The sequence below is a fragment of the Cicer arietinum genome, chromosome 8 (assembly GCF_000331145.2).
Source record: "Cicer arietinum cultivar CDC Frontier isolate Library 1 chromosome 8, Cicar.CDCFrontier_v2.0, whole genome shotgun sequence".
NCBI classification, from domain to species: Eukaryota; Viridiplantae; Streptophyta; class Magnoliopsida; order Fabales; family Fabaceae; genus Cicer; species Cicer arietinum.
This window is the reverse complement of record NC_021167.2, coordinates 883,536-903,714: the sequence shown is the minus strand read 5'-3', so window position 1 is coordinate 903,714 and position 20,179 is coordinate 883,536. Positions and strand designations below refer to the sequence as shown.

Here is a 20,179-nt window from a genome sequence, read left to right as displayed (position 1 = left end):
GTGATGTTATGTCATTAATCTTGTGTCTTTATCTTATGAAGGAAAATTAATAAATAACAAGATCAAACTAATAACAATAACCACGATAATTTTACTATTAAAAATGCACAAACACTTGGGAAAATTACAATATCACTATACAAATAACTAATAACAATAACACAAGTTGACCTAGTCAAAAGAACCAACAGAAAAACAATAACACTACCCTAAATGTAGTGTTCTATTGAAATAACTATAAAACTCACGTTCATTATCTTCCTATTTTTTCCGACAAAAAACCTCATTTACCTTTTTTTCTCTTCTTTCCCTCATTTATACTCTCTCGTTAATAAGTTAAATTGGCATAATAGTGTTTCAAATAAAAAAATTTGGCTGAATAAAAATAAGGAAAATAGTAGTTTATGCTAAAAGAGTAATAGGCATCGAGTATTAGTTTTTTTTTTTTATATATAAATATTTCTATATAAAAATAGAATATATAATTATAAATTTATAATACACTAATAATAATTCTATTATATAAAACATACACAGAGATAAATGTTTATTATTGAGAAATTAGTTAAAAGATAATATTTCACTTATCAATTACTTAAATACTAGCTCAACTGACAAATGTTGATATTATTAGGTTGGACATCTTGTCTAAATTTATACACGAGAGTTCATAGTTGTTTGAGTTATTTATAATTAAATTTATAATATCTACTGATATATATATATATTGAATATTTTGTAATAAAAGTATGCAAATAATTATAGTATCGAAATATAATTTAGCTTACAAATAATTCACATGACAAACAAATATTAGTCGATAATCAATTTTTTTAAAGTATGATCGGCTATTGGACTGTGCAAACATTCCAATAGCAAAGGCCTCAAATAAGTGAGGCATCAATTTTTTTATAGCATAATAAAATTATGCTGATTTTTTTAAGTTAAATATATTTTTAATTCCTACATAATTATGATTTTTTAAGTTTAATCTATAAATTTTTTTTATTCACTTTTAATCGCTATCTTGATTTTATAAGGATTTTTTTTAGAAAAAAATAAATCATTTTCTATTAAAAGTAATTTAAAATAGGGACTAAAAATGAATAAAAAAAAACTTTTAGAGACTAAATTTAATGTACCATTTTTTAAATTATTAAAATTGCATTTTCTTTTAATTAGAGTTTAATTTTTTAAGATTAGAATAATGACTCCAGAATATTTAAGACGATCCTGCTTAAAAACAATTATTTAAGAGAGAAATGTATATTCGATTATTAGTACCTTTCTTGAATTTTTTTCTAGACAAAAGTAAGAAAAATTATGCTATACTAATTATAATTTAGGCTTAAATATAATTTGGATCGTTTATATTTTACATAATATTTGTTTAGTCATTTATCTTTTTTAATTTATTAGTTTTTTATCTTTTATAAGTGGTCTATTAAAGTCATCTTCATCGTAACATTTTCAAACAATTGTATAATTATTGTCATACACTATTGAGATCAAATTTTGGATATGCTGAAAAGTTATATGTGCAATCTTAACATTGATAGACTTAAAATACAATAAACTCTGATAAATATCTTCCTTTTCAAAGAGTTCACATGTGTTTCAAAACATACAATTTTATTTTTCAAGTGCATGCTCATTATTGTGTTAAATGGATATTTAAAAAAAAATATTATACTAGATTAACAATTGTTATAAAGAATTTGAATGATTTGACGTTATAATTTTTATTGTGATTGTAGCAAAGACCGAAATACACCATTTCAAAATTAAAAGATAAAAATGAATTAAATAAAAATAAATAATCAAAATAAATATCAGGTCAAACCTATAAATTATAATTTATCATACAACATAAACCATACACAAAATAGATGATTGTCATAGAAAAATGTGTCATTGATGGATTAGTAAAAATATGATCATTAATGTAAAAATTAATTAAAAGAAAATATATATTTGATTATTATTCATCTGTTAAACATCTTCCAGATGAAAGTGAGAACATTATAATGCATTAACTCTAAATATATATTTTTATTAATAAAACTGTTACAGACAAAAAAATATGAATGAATGTATGATTATTATACTCGAAACAACAAAGGTAAAAATTACATTTTCAATAATTTCACTTGTATCTTAATAGTATGTTATAACAAATTTATAAATGTTTTGATCCTATGTGGTCAATTTTAATTAATATAGCAAACACTGCTGCATTACACAGGAGTCTGCTACTCTTTTTACTTTAAAAAAGGTGAACTCTCATTGGGTTGGGCCAATCAGCCAGGCTAGGTGGATTGGGTCAAAATAACCCGAATAGAATTGAGTTTGTCATTGGGTTGGGCCAGATTGGCTCAGAGGCAGGAGTTGACATTACACTCTGATTATTGTTCTTCACCAGTCATTTTTACTCACATGGTGTTAAATACACTACCGAAACTAACTTCCACAAAAATGTATTTTCGGAGTTTATTGAGCATCTCTCACTTACACCTCTAGCTAGGGGCTACAAGTTGGAGGCTCAAAGAATGAAAGGAGATAAAAGGTAGGATAAGAAAATCGTAGTTACCACTCACCACAGAAAACAGATTATAAAAAATATGATTGAAGCCCATTGTTTCTTCAGAGTCTCACATCTATACCTTATCAAGAACTTATATACCATATTTCAAACATAAATTGCACAAAAAATGCAATAATAATAATAACAATGGAACATGCAATCTGAAATTCTGAAGAAAGTTCACAATCAACAACTTTGTATATAAGTAGCGAGACGTTAAAGACAGTTCAATGTCAATTATTAGTGCAGCTTAGAAGGAGATGAGATCATCTTTGGGTGGTTGCTGCTTTTTTGTGTCATGTCCTCCGTCTGATGCATCCCCAGATTTCTTCCCAAAAATCATCTCATCAAGATCATCCATCATGTCATCGTTGCTACCTCCCTGGACACCAGGTCTTGATCCAGCTGGCTTTCTAATCAAGGAGTCCTCTTTAGTATCAAGATGACGAGGTGACTCATCTGGCTCAACAGCAACAGGTATCATAGCTGGTTCAGGATGAAGGGGAGCAACTGGAGGTGGTTTCAACTCTTCATACTTGGTAAGAACCTTCTGAATCTCATCATTAACATTCAAGGCCTCAAAAAGAAGTGCTTCATTGTCCCCAGCAGTTTCAACAATTCGCTGGACAGTAGTCTGCGAGCGACGACACTGGTGTACAAGTGTGGTGGTCAAATCATCCTGGAGATGGAAGAAAATATCACATTTATATGTTAGTGGCTCACAGATGCCAGATACAAAATGCTTCTTCCCCAACATGGCACATTGCCTGGATAAGATTGTTGTATCCCTCATTTGGAGAGCTTACCAGGGAATATAGTAATATGAAAAGAAAAAAAAAATCCATTATGGGAGTGGCAGGGAAGATGAATGTACAGAAATCATACAAGGCCATGATGAACGTGTTAGCATTTAGAAATGCAACGCATACCAAATTGAAATTGACTGCTAATGACTCTGTTCACAAATAAACATAGTAGGATATGTTTTTTGGCGGGTGTTGCCCAATTATGTGAATGAAGTATAAATAGCACAACAGTATTTCACTTCAATACCCATGTAACCCACCATTATATATTAATTAGCCCATGATATAATCAACCCATATAAACAATAATCATCAGTGTATCCTCATGGTCAAAGGGGAAATGTTACTGCCAGAAACTAAAGGAAGTGGATTGTTAATTGTTATAAAATAAAATCTAGAAAAGCTATAGCAAACATCAGTGAACATTTTTCTTCAAAGATAATATATACACATACGTAACAGAAAATATCAATAATTTCGTAACCTCGACTATCTCAAAAGAGGACCAATTTTCAAAAGTTTATTTTTTGTTTCACAACATTTTTGTACATTCCCATAGTTAAAAAATAAGATTGTCTAAACAGAACGTAAATAAACATTTCTTAATTTGCAGGCAACACTTGAGAATATCTATATTACCATATCCATCCATGTATCATGACACGACAAAAGTGCCTCATTAAGAACGATTCAACATCTTTCAACAGATCATGAAAGGGCCAGCTATTAAGGGTAAACCGACAAGCTTTTTAGTTTTAAAAACATTTTAATGTCATGTAACTAGTGCATCTTGGGACACATTGTTATATGTAAGAGTAATTGATAAAAGCAAAGGATTAGTGATAAAAAGCTGATCAAGTTAGAAAAAAAAATTATTTCCCTTTCCTATATATTATAGCCAATAGGTATTCTGCAAAGCCATAAGTGAAATGTCAGAACATTCTCATTGAGTCATTAAACTCCTAAATGATGTTATTAGCCTGTAAATGGTCCAATGACGCAAACATTATAAGAATAGGTAGTATCACAAAACTTGAGCGGAGAACATCGTATATATACTTTATAACCTCTGCCAAGTGCATATACCAAGGCTGTGTTGACATAAGGGGAGGGAGGGGGGCTACGAGAGGCTTGTTATGGCAAGTCTTTCCCTTGCTTGAGAGATTTATAAAGTGAGGAGTAACGCTAGCAAATTTTTTTTTATAAAAAAACTACTCAAAACCCTCTTTTACTTATGTTTTGGAGTTCAACAAAATCAGAGGGGTTTTGACTTGCAAACAAGATAGTTTCTCCCGTTCCTTCCTCCCAAGTCCCAAACCTTTTCAATCTCTTCCCCCTCCAACTCCCAAACAAATCCTAAGAACACAAACAAAACCACATGCCAAAACAGTTCTCATGGTCAATGCGACATGCAGACTAGAACTATTAGTTTCAAAAGCAAATCATGTTCTATCCACAACAAGACATTATAGTTCAACACATACAAAATCAAACAAGTGCATAAAACATGACACAATGAAAAAAATGCAACTAATAATACAAAACAACACAACACAACACAAAAAAGAAACCTGCAAAACATCCTGTTGTGGTGAAGATGATAACACAGTAGAAAGAAGCTCAATGCTATTTCTCGCAACATCAAAAACTTCCTTTGTCTGTTCTGGCGTAAAAACCAGCACAGGAACATCATGCTGAAACTGGCGTGGAACATCATCAACATAAGGTGGCTCTGGCACAGAAGACGATCGTGGAGGAGTGAAAATCGGAGCCAAGCTTTCATTATCACGACCAGGAAACCTAATACCCCTTGATCTCAAACTCTACATTATTAAAAAAAACAAAAACCATGCTCATAAACAATTGCTAAAAAAACAATAAATTCAATTCCACATAATATTATTAGCATCTATTAAAATCCTTTCAAATTCATCATAATCATAGCCATAATCATCACCATCATTATCATCATCAACAACATTATTATTACTAAAATTGTTTCAAATTCATCATAGACATATTAACCATCACCATGATCATAATAATAATAATAATAATCATAATTATAATAATCAAAATATTTATTAGGAAAAGTACATCACGTAGTCCTTTAAGTTACACGAAAATTATATTGTTCCTTTATCGCTTTTTTGTAACAAGTTAGTCTTTTACGTCTGTAAACATTACAATGTTGAACTATTTTTAGTCATAACCTCATTTCAAAATTTTACTATGAGTTTTGTTACCGATCATATAAAGAACAACATTAAAAGAAACTAATTACAAAAAGAAAAAGATAAAGGACTAGTCTATAATTTTGGTAAAACTCAAAAGACGTATTTTGCCATATTATTATTAGCATTAAATAAAAATGCAAAGAGGAACGTTACCTTATAGGTTTCTTCATAAACAGGAAGATAACGAAGTTCACCGGTGGACTCACCCCAAGCTTCAATCATCATCAAAGCCTTATTCCGATTATTAACAACAGTTTGAGGATCATCAATAAGTCTTACCATCTCATCAAGCACTCTCTCAGCAGCAACTTCAGAAAACGCCTTTTCACAATTCTTAACAATAGTTTCAAGCAAAACCAAAGCCAAATACTGAACCCTAGGACTTTTAATCACGATCCGTTTCTTAATTCCACGGATCAATTCAACGCTGTTAACTTTCTCCGTATTAATTAAGTCACATAGATCGAGATTCATAGCCCAATCAGGTTCTTCGTGTGATTCGGAAGTTGCATCTTCGACGAGCTTGTCGACTTGATTGGGACCTTGGAAGAATTCTTTAACCTTGAAACTCATGGAACTCATACCTTCACTCATCTTTCTACCTACTTCTACACCGCCGATTTTCAATCTCTCTCCTAATGAGGTCACTTTTTCCATCAAATTGTCACTCATTTTTTCACTGTTTGATTTCGACGCAGAGAAAGAATTAAACGAAAGAACGAATCGGAAAAAGAAAATTAAAAAACAAATAAAACGAAAATGGATGATTGATGAAGAAGAAGTTGGAGTTTGAAGAATGAAGAAGGGTTTGGTGGAAAACGAAAGTAGAAAAAACGCGTCACTACGTAAGAACTCAGTTAAGTCTTTGAGAAGAGTCTCTCTTTCCTTTTAGCTATGCTTTCTCTTTCTCTTTGTTTTTTTTTCTTTTTCTAAACACATGTACTTTAAATATATAATAATATATTATTAGATTCAATACTATATCATGTATTTAAAATAAATGTATGAGTTTATGATAATATTTATTGTTTTTTTTAAATTATGTTTAATTTAATATAAAATACTTTAGTTTAAATTTTACAAATGTTAATGTATTGTTATTGTTAACTTATTTTAGACGCGCTAATTTGTTCTATTAAGTTTGCTTAATTAATCTGTGTACCGTGTAGCTCAAGTAAGGAATACTGGGCCAGTTTATGAATTTTCGTGGGAACTTCAAACTTCGTTTTCATCTTTTTTAAATAAAATGTCGTTTAAATTATTTATATAACTTTTGCGGGTACATTATTATTTTAAAAAATACATTATTATACTAAAAATATTGACGTTGGGTTGGGGTTATTGTTATGGATTTGGTAAACGAAGGCCAGGCCGAAAGACTAGGTGGTGGAATACCAACACCTGCTCCATTTTTTTTTTGTCTAGAGGTCTTATATTTTTCCTAAACGATTATTATGTCTTTTTACAATTTTTTTTATGATTCACAATTAAGAGAGAAAGAAGCATCATTAATTAAACTTCAGCGCACCAATTAAGGTTTTTTCTTTCTGGTGTTTTGCGGATAATTCAATCATCTCGAAATAACAGGCACTTTTATTTATTTTCACGGACTAGAAAATAAATATATCGAGTAAAAGTATAATAATTTTATTAAATAATCTTTATTAATGAATGGTGTATTTTTCACTATCAAGTACATCATATTATAAAATGTTTTAAGTCAAAATATATTATTTGGTCTTTTGAGTTATATAAAAATTATATATTAGTCTTTTATTTTATTTTTTTATAATAAGTTAGTTTATTAATACTTTTTTTAAAAAAATTATCTTTTATGTTTGTAAGTATTTACACGGATGTTTCTAATTTCAAACCAGTAAAATTGAAATTTTAAATTCTTACAATTTTTTATAAGGATTTTTAATTGCAGCAATTTTAAGAACATAAACTACGTGAAAATTTATTATATTATTAATTATATGATGGATAACAAAATTCGTAATAAAGCATTGAAATGAACTTATGACTAACAATGTTAAACATTATGTTTATAAACATAAAATAACTATATGATTTACTTTGTCTTCCTTATATAATATTATTGAGGGAAAAAAATAGATCTTACATTCAAAATTGATAGACGACGCTCGTTTTAAGATGATTTATTTTTGTTTAAATGATATTTATTTTTGTTTAAATGATATTTATTGTGAAATAGATAAAATATTTTTTATTTTGTTTTTGTATTTTTGTAATTAAAAATGAATAAATCACTAAACTAACAGTTGCATTATTAAAAATATTTAAATTGCCTGAAATCTTAATTTTTTAAAATGCATGGTGCTCTTCAACTACAACACCCACTCCCACTCTCTAATGGTGTCCTCTTCAATGTTTTTCTCCTCTTCAACAATATTGATTCCGTCAGTGAAAAGCATCAACCTTAATTTTTTAAAGTTTCGCTATGAATGAAAAGGTAGTTATTCAAATAGTTGAAATCAAGAAGAACTAAGGTAAAAAATTCTTCACATATGGTTTGCCAAATTGTTTCCATTATATTGTTGTTTCCCATCCGTTTATACTCATGTATTGATAGAATGGTGTTGTTGGTTTCTGTATGATGGGTTGTCATAAGGTTTTGGATGACATTTTGTGCTCAAACCATAGATGTTGTGAAAATGTTACATTTTCAATTTAGTCTTTGTAATTTACAACAAATTGGTCCCTAAAAAAATAATATTAATTCAAAGATTTAATTAATATTTTTAATTTAAAAAATTTCAAATTGTTTATAAACTTTCTATAAACAAATATTTGAAGTAAAAAAAGATTCTTGAAAATTTTCATAAATAAATTTTACAATATTAAATTATAATGATTGACCTTTCTTTTTTGATACATGCAATCAATGACTTATTTGAAGTGTGAATCTAAAACTGTTTAAAATTGCATTTCTATTAGATTTTTTTTAAAGGCACAAGTTTTTGTTATTATTAAAAAAAAAATAGAAATTTAGTTTGGATAATGATTTTACGTTGAGAAGCAAGAAGGCGCAAAAGAACACAGTATGGGTGTTGGTGGTGTTCCTGTTCCCGCTGCGTCCTTGTTGTTCAGTTCCACAAAGAAATCAACAACATTCTTGTACTCACACACTCCCAAATTTGAAGTTAAAGCTAATGCCGCATTTATCACTGACTCCAATTGGTTCCAAGTTGGTCGACCCATTGGCAACTACGGCTTCATGAACATCACTACCACTAGTGCCCCAAACACTGGTGGATTGAAAACTCAAGATGTTGAAGAAGGCAGCGTCAACATCAGGTACATTTGATTTTATAGTACTATTATATCATGGAGTTCAATTTAGGGATTCTGGATTATTTATTATAAACAATAATCGATTAATTAATACTCATGATGGCAGCTACGTTGCAGGCTTTATGAAGGCAGGGTTTCCCAGGGTCCACTTAGACAAACCCCTGTTCTTTTTAAGGTACTTTTTATTACTATTTCTAGCATACTCTTTTCTGTTGTTGAAATTTTGTTTGGTTTAACTTTTAGGGTTTACTCTAATTGCACTTAAAGTGTTTGTTGTATTGAGCATTGAAATTTGAAACATTATTACTTTTAATTAAAATGAAGGTTTATCCTGGAAGACGAGCTGGTGGGGTTGTGGCTGATATGATGGCTGCAAACGAGTTGAATTCTCATATGTTCTTTCAAGTGAGATAGTTTAATAAGTCCATATCAGTTCATAGTGTTATTAGTTTCTTATTTTTTTTGTAATCCTTAACAGAGCAGTTCTAAAGGTATTAGTCAGCATCTTATGTTACTTTTAGGTGGCTTTGAAACAACTACTGGAGAGCAGGTTTGTCCTCTCAATTTCACATTGAGTTTTTTAGCTTTACATATTTTTTGTCCTCTAAACTTTTTAATCATGTCTGGAAAAATTTATTTGATCCAGTGGCTTGCTTTTCGTGATTATGGGAAATATAGCGCAGCAGACTATGCAAAAGTTGCGAGTGAGAAGGTATCAAAACTGTCTTCATGGAATAGCTTTGAACGAGGACAAACATTCAAAAGAAGACACCGTTTCGTTATAAAGCTGCTTCAGGGTGCTATGAGAGGTTTGGCTTACATGCATGATCATGATAGATTGCATCAGAGTCTTGGACCATTTTCTGTGTCTCTCAAGTATGTGATTAGCAGGCTTTTAGTTTTGCTCTAGCTTTTCCCTTTGGATTATATTTCCTTTCTCACTCTACCCTTAATTAACACGCTTAATTGTAATATGATGGCAGCACAATTTCTGAAAGAGAAGCTACCTATTTGATTCCAAGACTTAGGGATTTATCTTTTTCTGTTAGTGTCAGGTAAGGTAATGACTTGCCAATCTATTTTATCTTGGATTAACCTAATTTCAGTACACTGATCGCATGTGCATATAATTTAAGTACACTGATTGCACATACATAGATTTCATATGCATGTGGCATAGAAATAGTTATATGTTGTTTCTTTGTTCATTTTTTTGATGTATTTGGGCCAAATTCTAGACCAGATATATCAACTTTCTTTGACTCCACTTTTGCTTATATTTGAGACCAGAGGGAGTATTTCTTTAAATGTAGGCTGTTGCAATACTCATTGGCCAGCATTGTCAATCGTGAATCATAGAAAATAGCAATTTGTTTAAATATTGGTACCTTACCGTGCTATAGCCTCTATTTGACAACACTTTGAACTAAATAGCATACTGCGGAACAATAGCGATTTGTTTAGTTTCCCATATGCTATTACGGTATAGCCGCTATTTGACAACACTGTAATTGGCAACCACTACCATATGACATTTTTGTTAGTTATATAATCTTTTCTATAGTGTATTTTGTATATTGTTTTATTTTTTGTTGTGTATTTTGTATATCTAGACTTCATAGATATTATCAATTGCCAGGTAGGTTTTCATTCTGAGGCCTGTTCATGGGATTGCTGCCTTATTTGCTGTAGGCTAATTTTTTTGTAAACGAACAGAAGTAGATGATAACATAAATAGTGTTACATTAATTTAAAGGGAAATGATGCATGGTACAAAGAGACCTCACTTGGAAGTTGCACAATTATTGTGTGGATAGCTATCCATGTTTTCCCTCCATGATTGGTTGCCAATTACAGAATTACTACTTCAATTTGATTGATTCAATATAGTGGTTCTTTTATTTAAATCATTCCAGGTACTCAGAACTAGAGGATTCAGGAGTAGGACCACTTACGGAGGGTCTTTGGGCACGAGCTTCACGAGCTAGTGCATTCACTTATATAGATAAAAGAGCTTTTGGAATAGCCGATGACATGTAAGTTGTCTGAAGCTGGGTCAGTGCAGAAGTTTGTTTAAGAATCTTTTTCAGGCCACCTCTCACTTTTATGAGTTACAATGCAGATATGAGGCAGGCCTTCTTTTTGCATACTTGGCTTTTGTTCCATTTTGTGAAGCTGGTCTTTTGGATGGCCTTTCCTTGCAAGTAAGCTGTGCTGCCTATCGGACTTTGTCTTCGATAGCTCATGATTTTTTCTGTGAAGATTTTCCTTATTCATAAGATAATATCTTCACTAAAGTATTTATTCACCATGAAATTCAGAGACTTTTAGAGAACACTTTCCGACTTGATCTTGAAGCAGCACGAGAGTAAGATATGTTTTAGTCTATATTTCCAGCTTAACTATTACATTGAGTAGACATCTGTTATTTTATAATCTAGTTTTCCTTGGTTGAGGTATACTAGTTATGGACTTAAGTAACGCATAAGAAAAACAAATAGCTTAAATGTAGAGACTTGGGAGGTGTTTTGAAAACTAGTTTAAAATAGTATAAGATGGAACTGGTTAGACAAGTACATATAAAACAAACCAATCCATATCAAACTAAATTGATCTATTCTGTGCTTTTGGTTCTTTCCTTTTCAGTGGAACCGAAATGTACCATTTTGTTCACCTTTTTTTTCCTGTTGTTTTACTTTTGACATGCACCAAACATAGAACAGAACTCACATGTTTTGTTCTATCTTGTTCTAGCATGTCTACCAAACACTACCTAATTTTAATATTAGATTCATGAAATGAATGCAACAATGCTTTGCATCTAAATAAGAAAAATATTGGCATGCTTTATTGGTTATAGGATGAATGAGTGCTTCATACTTCATACAATCTTATAATGATCCTTAAGTCTAGCTAAGTGTGAGAGTTGGCAAAAAAATCATCTGTAAAAATTGATTTGCACAAGAGCCAGTCTTTTAAAAAAAAATAGTAGTTATTCAAACACCTTTTTTTATATTTAAAAATTAGCCCACAAAATGGAAAAGAATCTGGTGAAAGAACGGCAAAATTTATTGGAGACTGATTTCTTTTTGATACATAACTTTCCTCCTATTCAACTTATTTCCTAAACATGGTATACATAAGTAAGATAGTTCACATTATATTTAAATAATAATCTTAGTGTATTTGTTTACATAGTGTGAACGGATTCAAAAGTTCCATTGACTTGTTGTAAGTTGCAAATTGCAATCACTCCAAAGTTAAAAAGGAAGTATATTTGCATTTTATCCAGCATATTTGAACTCTGAAGAAGCAAATGCCTAGTAAAATTGGATATTTATGTCTAATTATTAGGTCATTGTTTTTCTCTCACTTTGTTTTATGCTTCTTTTCGATAGGTACTGTATAGCAGATGACAAGTTAGTTAATGCCATCGAATTCCTGGATCTAGGTAATGGTGCTGGTTGGGAGTTACTTCAGGTATATTCTACTTGTCTACTAGTATGGCCAACTATCAGTGTATGGCGTTGAGTTAGAATATGGGACCCAAAAGTGTCTAAAATAGCTTAGTTTCATAAACCCTCTAAAATATCTTTAGAAACAGCTTATACAGAGTTTATCATTATTCTCTCTTCGATCATAGATGAAATTTATATATAAACTATTATATGAAAATCATTTATTGATTAAGCGTTTCAAATTCAATGAGGTGTTTAGTGTTTACCCTAACTTCTCATGAAACTCATGGTTAATGACATTCAAAATCATGGCTAATTGTGGTCGGTGGATGGTTAATTAGCTGCAACACTTTGTTATATTCATTAAAACACCTATTGATCGTAATTAACTATATTTTAAAACTGTGTTAACTATTTAAGTTGTCGAAATTTAGTGTCAAATTTGTGCGTCAAAATGTTTCTTTTGCAAGAATTGTTTATGGATTCAGAAGATGCTTCTTTCAACGGAAACATTTTCTTTAATTTGTGGTCTTAAAAAAGTTATGCAGCCAAACCATGTATGAAAGTAACAATACATTTTCTGCTTGCATGTTTTGGTTCATCGAAAATAAGTTTTATTGTTTCATCAAATTCAAGTGAACTTCCAACTCATTTCAGTGGCTAAATCAAATGTTTATGTTGCTCTTCTGATGATTTCCAGGCAATGCTTAACGCCGACTTTCGAAAGAGACCAACTGCAGACGCTGTTATGAATCACCGGTTTATGACTGGGGAAGTCCTTTGAATTTCAAGATCAAAAGAATATGGTTGTCTTTATGAAATAATCTACCACATGACTCACCATGTCATTTATGTTTCTATGTAAATATTGCATTGCTTTTTCACAAGCAGCAATGCTACTGTAAATATTTTATTATGATATTTGCATCCTTGATATACAAGGTCACAATCCTTTAATAGGTTTACCTATCCCTTTCAAATTTTGTCCTTTAAAGTGGACTGTTGATCCTTTAAATTTTGTCTTCTACTTGTTCCTTCCTCTCTCTTTTGTTCCTTCCTCTCTCCTTTAAATTAACCCTACAAAATGTTATGCATCATATAAGTATTTAATAGTTAATTCAAAAGATATTTCATTTCAAGTATAAACATTTTCAATACTACATTTATTATATAGAGTAGATAATATATTAATATACAATGCAACTATGTAAGTGTCAGATGTTGCCAAACATTCTTCTTTTTTTAGCAAATATTTTTCGTAATAATCAAACATTTTCCCGATTTAATATGCATTTTCCCTATTATCCATATTTAATATTTGACGGTAACTTGAACAAGGATGCTTCTATTAGAGGTAACATGAAAAAAAGAAGGTATATTTTGTGAAAGATTTGTACTTGCTTTAGTCAACATTGCACGCATTTACTATTGGTGACTATTGAATTAAAATTAAACAATTTAAATTTTTAAATTCGTTATTTCAGTTTTCTTAAATCAAATGTGTATTAAAATTTATTTCGTTTAATTTTAATTCAATAATCATATTTAATTAATTATTTTAACCATTATTCTATATCTATGTAATTTGTAAAATCAATCATTACAATTTTACACCGTAGTCAAATATTATTTTATATAAAATTATAAAACTATATTAAAGTATTTAAATAAATATACGTATATTATAAAGAAGAATGCCTTAACTTGTTAAACTCATAAATGAATACTTGGAGCGAAAGAATGGAATAATTAGTATTTGGACATTATCAATTATAGTTGAAAAAAAAAAAACATTTATAATTTTCAAATGAGTTTAATTTATGTGTTCTCTCAATGTAAAAAGTTTTATAAAATTGACAAATTATAATTAATCGTTAGTAATTTTATAAATAATTATAATAAATAGTAAATATTAATAATAATTTAAACAGTTGTAATTAATTGATATCATAAATTATTTATACTTAATATATAAATTAAATTCTTATCAAATACTACTTTAAATATTAATTTTCTATCATCATTAATAGTATATACACTACTTATTATTATAGTATGCATCCATAACATTAAAAGATCCAAGAATAAAATAGTTTGTTAAAATGTTTTTGTTTTTTAATTATGGTAAACAATATTCATTGCGGTGAGAAGAAGAGTATATAAGAAGAAGAAGAAAAACAAAACAAAAAAGAAAAGAATTTATAGAACATAGAGAAGGAGTTAAGTCGAGTTGATAGAAAGATTGATTGATTTCGTTAGTTGTTGTGATCCGAGCGAAGGCATTCATTGATTGACAATCATAATTCATAATTGTGGTATCTTCTCCTACACCCACCTTCTGTTTGTTAAAATTACCGAATCGCGTAATCAAATTCTTCAATTCTAGCGTGCGTGTTTCTTCATTGTTTTTATTCAATTCAAGAATCAAATCAAATCAAATCAATATGCTGCTATACTAATAATTATTAGCTTATCATTTCATTTCTTTGTGGGTGGGTTTTTAAGCTTTAATCCCCAATTCCCATTCTTGCTTTTTAGCTTTATTGCTCTGCCAAATTTTTCTAATTGTTTGTAGAGTTATCAAAACCTTATGCTAATACTTGTTTTTCAATAATTCATCTTTTTCTATCCAAATAATTAAATATTTTTTAGGAAAATTAAAGGAATTTATGTCTAAGATTTGTGCCAAATTTTGTATAGATTTGCTTATTTGTTTTCTTCTTCATTTATTTGTTTATTCTATTTAGATGTGAAGTTCTGAAATTGTTGTTTACTTTGCAGTTATTGCAAGTGTTAAATGGCCTCTTTCATTGTTACTGTGTAAATGGAAGTGGTTGTTGCTGCTTGGTTTTTTCAAGTCTATCATATATTTGCTGTGAATTAAGTGAAAAAAAGACTCAATGGTAAACCCGAAAGGGTCTAGTCAGTCGAAAATATGCTACAGGCCTATCCGGCCTTCTGATCTTGACGTTTTAGAGCATATCCATGGTAGACTATTTCCAATCAGGTGAGAGATCATGGTGTTGTTCCATTGACTTCAAGTATGAACTTTTGAACTTGTGTTTAGTTAAAGATCTTTATAAATCTCAGGTATGAATCTGCTTTTTTCCAAGATGTGGTAAATGGGCGCGACATTGTGTCATGGGGAGCTGTTGACCTTAATCGACCAAATGGCCAAAGTGACGAACTCATTGGATTTGTAACTGCAAGGATTGTTCTTGCTAAAGAAAGTGAGGTTGACTCCCCTTATATATAACTGTACGCCTTTTGTTTTATTACTTGAAGCATACAATGGAAAAGTTGCATGTTCATCATTGTTAGAAACTAGCATTGAGAAGAGAATGTCTTCCGTTCTTACTACTCTGTGGGAAGTCATTTTTCATGTTGAAAGTGTGGCTATTTAATGCTTTCATGATTTACTTGTTGGATATAACGGGATTTGTTGTTTAGCTGATTCTTGTAGGAAAGTGTATTTGAAAATGTGTTCGATCAATCTTTTGAACCCAAACAAAGTATGTCTATGTTCAAGCTAGGAAAAACTTGATGGAGAAGTATATCTTGCTTAATACCAAAGTTTGAGTCAATCCACCATATTGACTCAAGACAACCATGACATACTTAGGTGGCTTGATCATTTTATTAGTCTGATGGAAACCAAGAGCTAAATGAATTACCAGATAATGACCCATCTGCTTATAACCCAACTAAATCACCCATTTGGAGTGTGTATTTTAATATTCTAGAAGGAGAAAGTATACAGAACAAAAATAACTATTATGATGCACTTGTGAGTAATTACATATTTATGAGTAGTTTGTTTAGAAAGAAATATTTATGAGTATTTATGCATTAGGAATATATATTGTAGTGGTTTCTGAAAGTAGTTGTACATTTTGATAATGACTTCTATGATGACAGTTGCATATTAGACTATTAAAAATATATGTTGTTGTGCTGTATAAAAAATAGGTTGTGTATATGTTGTACGTTTGGACAGAGAATATTAGAATACTCTCTGTAGGAGTCATTTACTCTGGGTCTGGCACAACACAAGTTGATTTGTTGATTTGCGTGTGAATTGTGTGATTCAATAACATTAATCAATGATTTACCAATTTTTGTTATATCATTTTTGGCCCGACCTAGGATCAAAAGGAGGAAATTTCTTAGGCCAAGAAATTTGATATTAAACCGTGACTTGGGTGTCTAAAATAATGGATCTATTGGAGGAACGACTGGACAGTAGGAAAACTTAATTGAGTATCAGTGACGGTTCTAATTAAAAGTGAAGCAAGTCACAATTCCATTAACTCATGAGTTATTTTTACCTTGAATCTTTAGATCGATCAAACAAAGGGTTTGGGGGTGATATTATGAGATCAGTGTTGTTAAATGGCTACCATGGCATGGCATATTTTTGGACAACCGCTATAGGCAATCTATGAAGGAATTCCGCTATGGCGGCACAATAGGCCGCAATGGCGGATTTTTAGCGTTCCGCCATATTCCATCATCCGCCGTCGACAACACTGTATGAGATTGACATTGAGTGGAGGCAAAAGGAAAGTGTGTTGGGTTGATGATGCAATTAATTACAGTGGATGCGTGTGTTTAAGAAGCAAAGAAAAATAGGCAGAAAAGGGAACAAAACAATCAACTTAGCCCTTGTCAACAAAAGGAGTTGAATAGGTTATTGGTGGATTATGGAGTGGCTTTTATGGGCTTCCTCCCCACAGGATGTGGTTCATTCAACGACATTGCAGCTTGAGGCTGGCCTAATTTATTTATGACATCATATGTGTCGTCAACAGCACAAGAATGAAATAGAAAAACAGGCGACTCAATGCTCCCACAAGTTATACTTTGACCCAATTTTAGTGCATCCTCTAGTCCTGTATTATTAGTTAAGAAAAAAGATTCTTCATGGAGAATTTATATTTACTATAGACCTATAAATAAGGTGACAAGTGATAACTATCCCTTGGTGTAGTTTAGAGTTAATTGCTGAAACTATATTTTGCTGTTTATTTTTCTATATTGGATCTCAGATTGAGTTATAATCAGACTCAAGATAATGAGGAGGAGGAATCCACTTGATAAGTCTATTTCCTACATTCAGCTTTGAGGACAAGATGGCTACCTAGAGTTAAATGGGCCAGAGAATGATCCACTAACCTACAACATCACTAAACCACTCTTTTGGAATGTGCATTTTGGGAGGAGAAATAATGCAAGATTGAAGTCACTGAACTAACTGTCATGATGGCAGTTATGAGTAGTTATGCGCAGTGTGATTGATGGCAGAATCTGGTGGAAAGTCAAAAATTCGCCGTATAAACACACTATTGCGGCCTATGGTGCCGCCAGGGTGTACATTCCTTCACACAGTGCCTATGGCAGTTGTCCAAAATCCACCACATCATTCTGCCGTGGTGGCGCCATGGGCACCATTTAATAACACATATATTAGGAATACATGCTGTAGTGTCATTTGAAAGTAGTTTTATGTGTCGATAATAACTGCTATACTTGTAGTTATGGGCAGTTACATACTAGCCTATTAGTGATATGAGAAGTGCTAGCAACACACTTTTTAACACACATTTTCTAACACATTCTATTGGATTGGTTAAATTTTACATAGATTCCGCCAAAACATGTGGGTCCCATATAAATATGGTGGAACTCATGTGTATTTTAACAATCAAAGAGAGTGTGTGTTAAAGAGGGTGTTGCTAGCATTATTCTTAGTGATATATATATATATATATATATGTGTGTGTGTGTGTGTGTGTTGTAGTACTACTAGTGTGTGAAAAAGAGGTTGTGTTATTATTTTGTAAGTTTGGACAAAGAATACTCTATGTAGGATTCATATTGTGCAATTCAATAACATTACTTACCAATTTATCAGTTGGTTTTCTATCCTAGTCTTTTGTTGCTAACCTTTGAGGTAATGACTTACTCAAATTTATTTGCAATAGATCTGATCAAATTGCCTCATCCGATAGAGTAGGCCCTCCTTAATTTTGTTTAGCTTAACTTTTTTACTGATAACTGTAAAAAAAACTTCATGAATATTATTCTTGTAGATAGTGGATTTGCTTGGATATGACTCGGCCAAATCTGATCAGACTTTAGTGTACATTCTAACACTGGGAGTAGTGGAATCATATAGGAGTCTTGGAATAGGTAATAGTTTGTTTTAAACTTAAATTCTGTTGAAGCTCTCCAATAATATGATTGGCGGTCTAATTTCATTTGTACTTCATCATCAGCTTCTTCTCTGATTCGGGAGGTCATAAAATATGGTTCAAGTATTCCAACGTGCCGAGCGGTTTACTTGCATGTAATTTCTTTCAATATCTCAGCAATCAATTTATACAAGAAAATGTCTTTCAAGTGTGTTAGAAGGCTGCAGGGATTTTATTTTATCAATGGCCAACATTATGATTCATTTTTATTCATTCACTATGTAAATGGGGGACGGTCTCCTTGCTCGCCATTGTAAGTGCTATATCTTTCAACTTTTATGCCTCGATTTGTTCTGGCTGATCTTACATGTTTTCGTTTTAAATGAATATATTGTGATAGCTAGTGTAAAAGTTATTATAGTATTACTCCTTAACTGGGATATAGGTTTGGCAACACTTTTTTACCAAAGCAATGAGGTTGAACCAAAACGGTTCTGTATTCTTTATTGATATATGCATATTTGACTTAATATGTGAAAAATATTTTGTTTCTATGTTGTTATAACTGTCAATGATTATTGTTGACATCGGACAATTTGAACCCTTCTAACTGGGTTCAGTTTCTGAATTTATTGGACTTCAATATTGATGTATATACTTGTGCCATATGCATAGCTATTGTGTGGTTCCTTTTATCTATAAAAATGTAATTTCTTTACAGAATTTTAATTTCCATTTCACATTACACATTTCAGAGAGCTTCTTTCTGCAATGATAAGCTACATGAAGAGTGGCTTTAAGGCAGTGGCTGCCAAGCTGTGCAAGAACGAAGTTAGGAAGATATCAAGGTGGGGAAAGTGTAAAGAAAACCATTCTCTTGTCTCGACAATACCCAGCAAAAGAAATACGGCGGTCGAGTGTACTGGTTGTGAGTGTGTGTAATTGTTTTCGTCTTAGTTTTCTGTTTCCTGTATTATTCAACCTTACTTATGATTTTCTCTATAGATAGGTGCCAAGATTATTCTTACTATATGAATATATGTAACTATTCTGTCATAATAAACTTCTTTGATGCAATCCAGAGATGAAACTAAAAATGTAGGCCACACATATATATGTAAAAAATGTTTTAACAATTTGTTTTAGACCATGGATTGGCTCTCATTCTGTTAGAAGATAATACTGATAATTAAGCGTGTGCAATAATAATTTGTGATTCTGTTGATTATTTTGCGTATTTGGCAGATCGTGTGTATTCATCCACAATAACAGTTCTACTGTGATGGTGTGGAACAGGGAAGATAACGCAACTATTTCATCTTTTTGATTATGATCACTGGCGATCAAATAAAACTTTCTACTCAATTATAATAATCCAATCATTCTCTTAAAAAACCACCATGTCATTAAAAATATTTAATTTTAGTTATAATTATTTAAAAGTTATGTATGAACTTGGTTGTAATTGCTTCATAATATAATAGTTTAATTGATATTAGACTCACAATGTAATGTACTATATTTTTTAGGACGTAATTGATATAGATTGACATATACTATCAATTAATTATACTCGTTGATT

At 31.0% G+C, this 20,179-nt stretch overlaps 3 protein-coding genes across 3 annotated transcripts; 2 read left to right on the top strand and 1 right to left on the bottom strand.

Moving 5' to 3' along the window:
• Window positions 1–2,658: 2,658 nt before the first annotated feature.
• Window positions 2,659–6,540, bottom strand: LOC101500810 (TOM1-like protein 1). Its single transcript, XM_004511364.4, has 3 exons — window positions 5,781–6,540; window positions 4,962–5,213; window positions 2,659–3,263 (listed from the first exon to the last, which is right to left on the bottom strand). The coding sequence occupies exons 1-3, from the start codon at window positions 6,297–6,299 to the stop codon at window positions 2,835–2,837; spliced, it is 1,200 nt and encodes a 399-aa protein (XP_004511421.1). The 5' UTR covers window positions 6,300–6,540; the 3' UTR covers window positions 2,659–2,834.
• Window positions 6,541–8,618: 2,078 nt separating this feature from the next.
• Window positions 8,619–13,418, top strand: LOC101500488 (uncharacterized). Its single transcript, XM_004511363.4, has 11 exons — window positions 8,619–8,948; window positions 9,063–9,120; window positions 9,270–9,350; window positions 9,424–9,495; window positions 9,592–9,821; window positions 9,929–10,000; window positions 10,862–10,981; window positions 11,068–11,149; window positions 11,267–11,313; window positions 12,344–12,425; window positions 13,104–13,418. Exons 1-11 carry the CDS (start codon window positions 8,695–8,697, stop codon window positions 13,185–13,187), a joined length of 1,182 nt encoding a protein of 393 aa, XP_004511420.1. The 5' UTR covers window positions 8,619–8,694; the 3' UTR covers window positions 13,188–13,418.
• A 1,120-nt stretch (window positions 13,419–14,538) lies between these two features.
• LOC101500170 (histone acetyltransferase MCC1) lies at window positions 14,539–19,747 on the top strand. The gene is made up of 6 exons (XM_004511362.4): window positions 14,539–14,718; window positions 15,185–15,410; window positions 15,494–15,638; window positions 18,496–18,595; window positions 18,682–18,910; window positions 19,353–19,747. Exons 2-6 carry the CDS (start codon window positions 15,304–15,306, stop codon window positions 19,537–19,539), a joined length of 768 nt encoding a protein of 255 aa, XP_004511419.1. The 5' UTR covers window positions 14,539–14,718; window positions 15,185–15,303; the 3' UTR covers window positions 19,540–19,747.
• The last annotated feature ends 432 nt before the right edge of the window (window positions 19,748–20,179 follow it).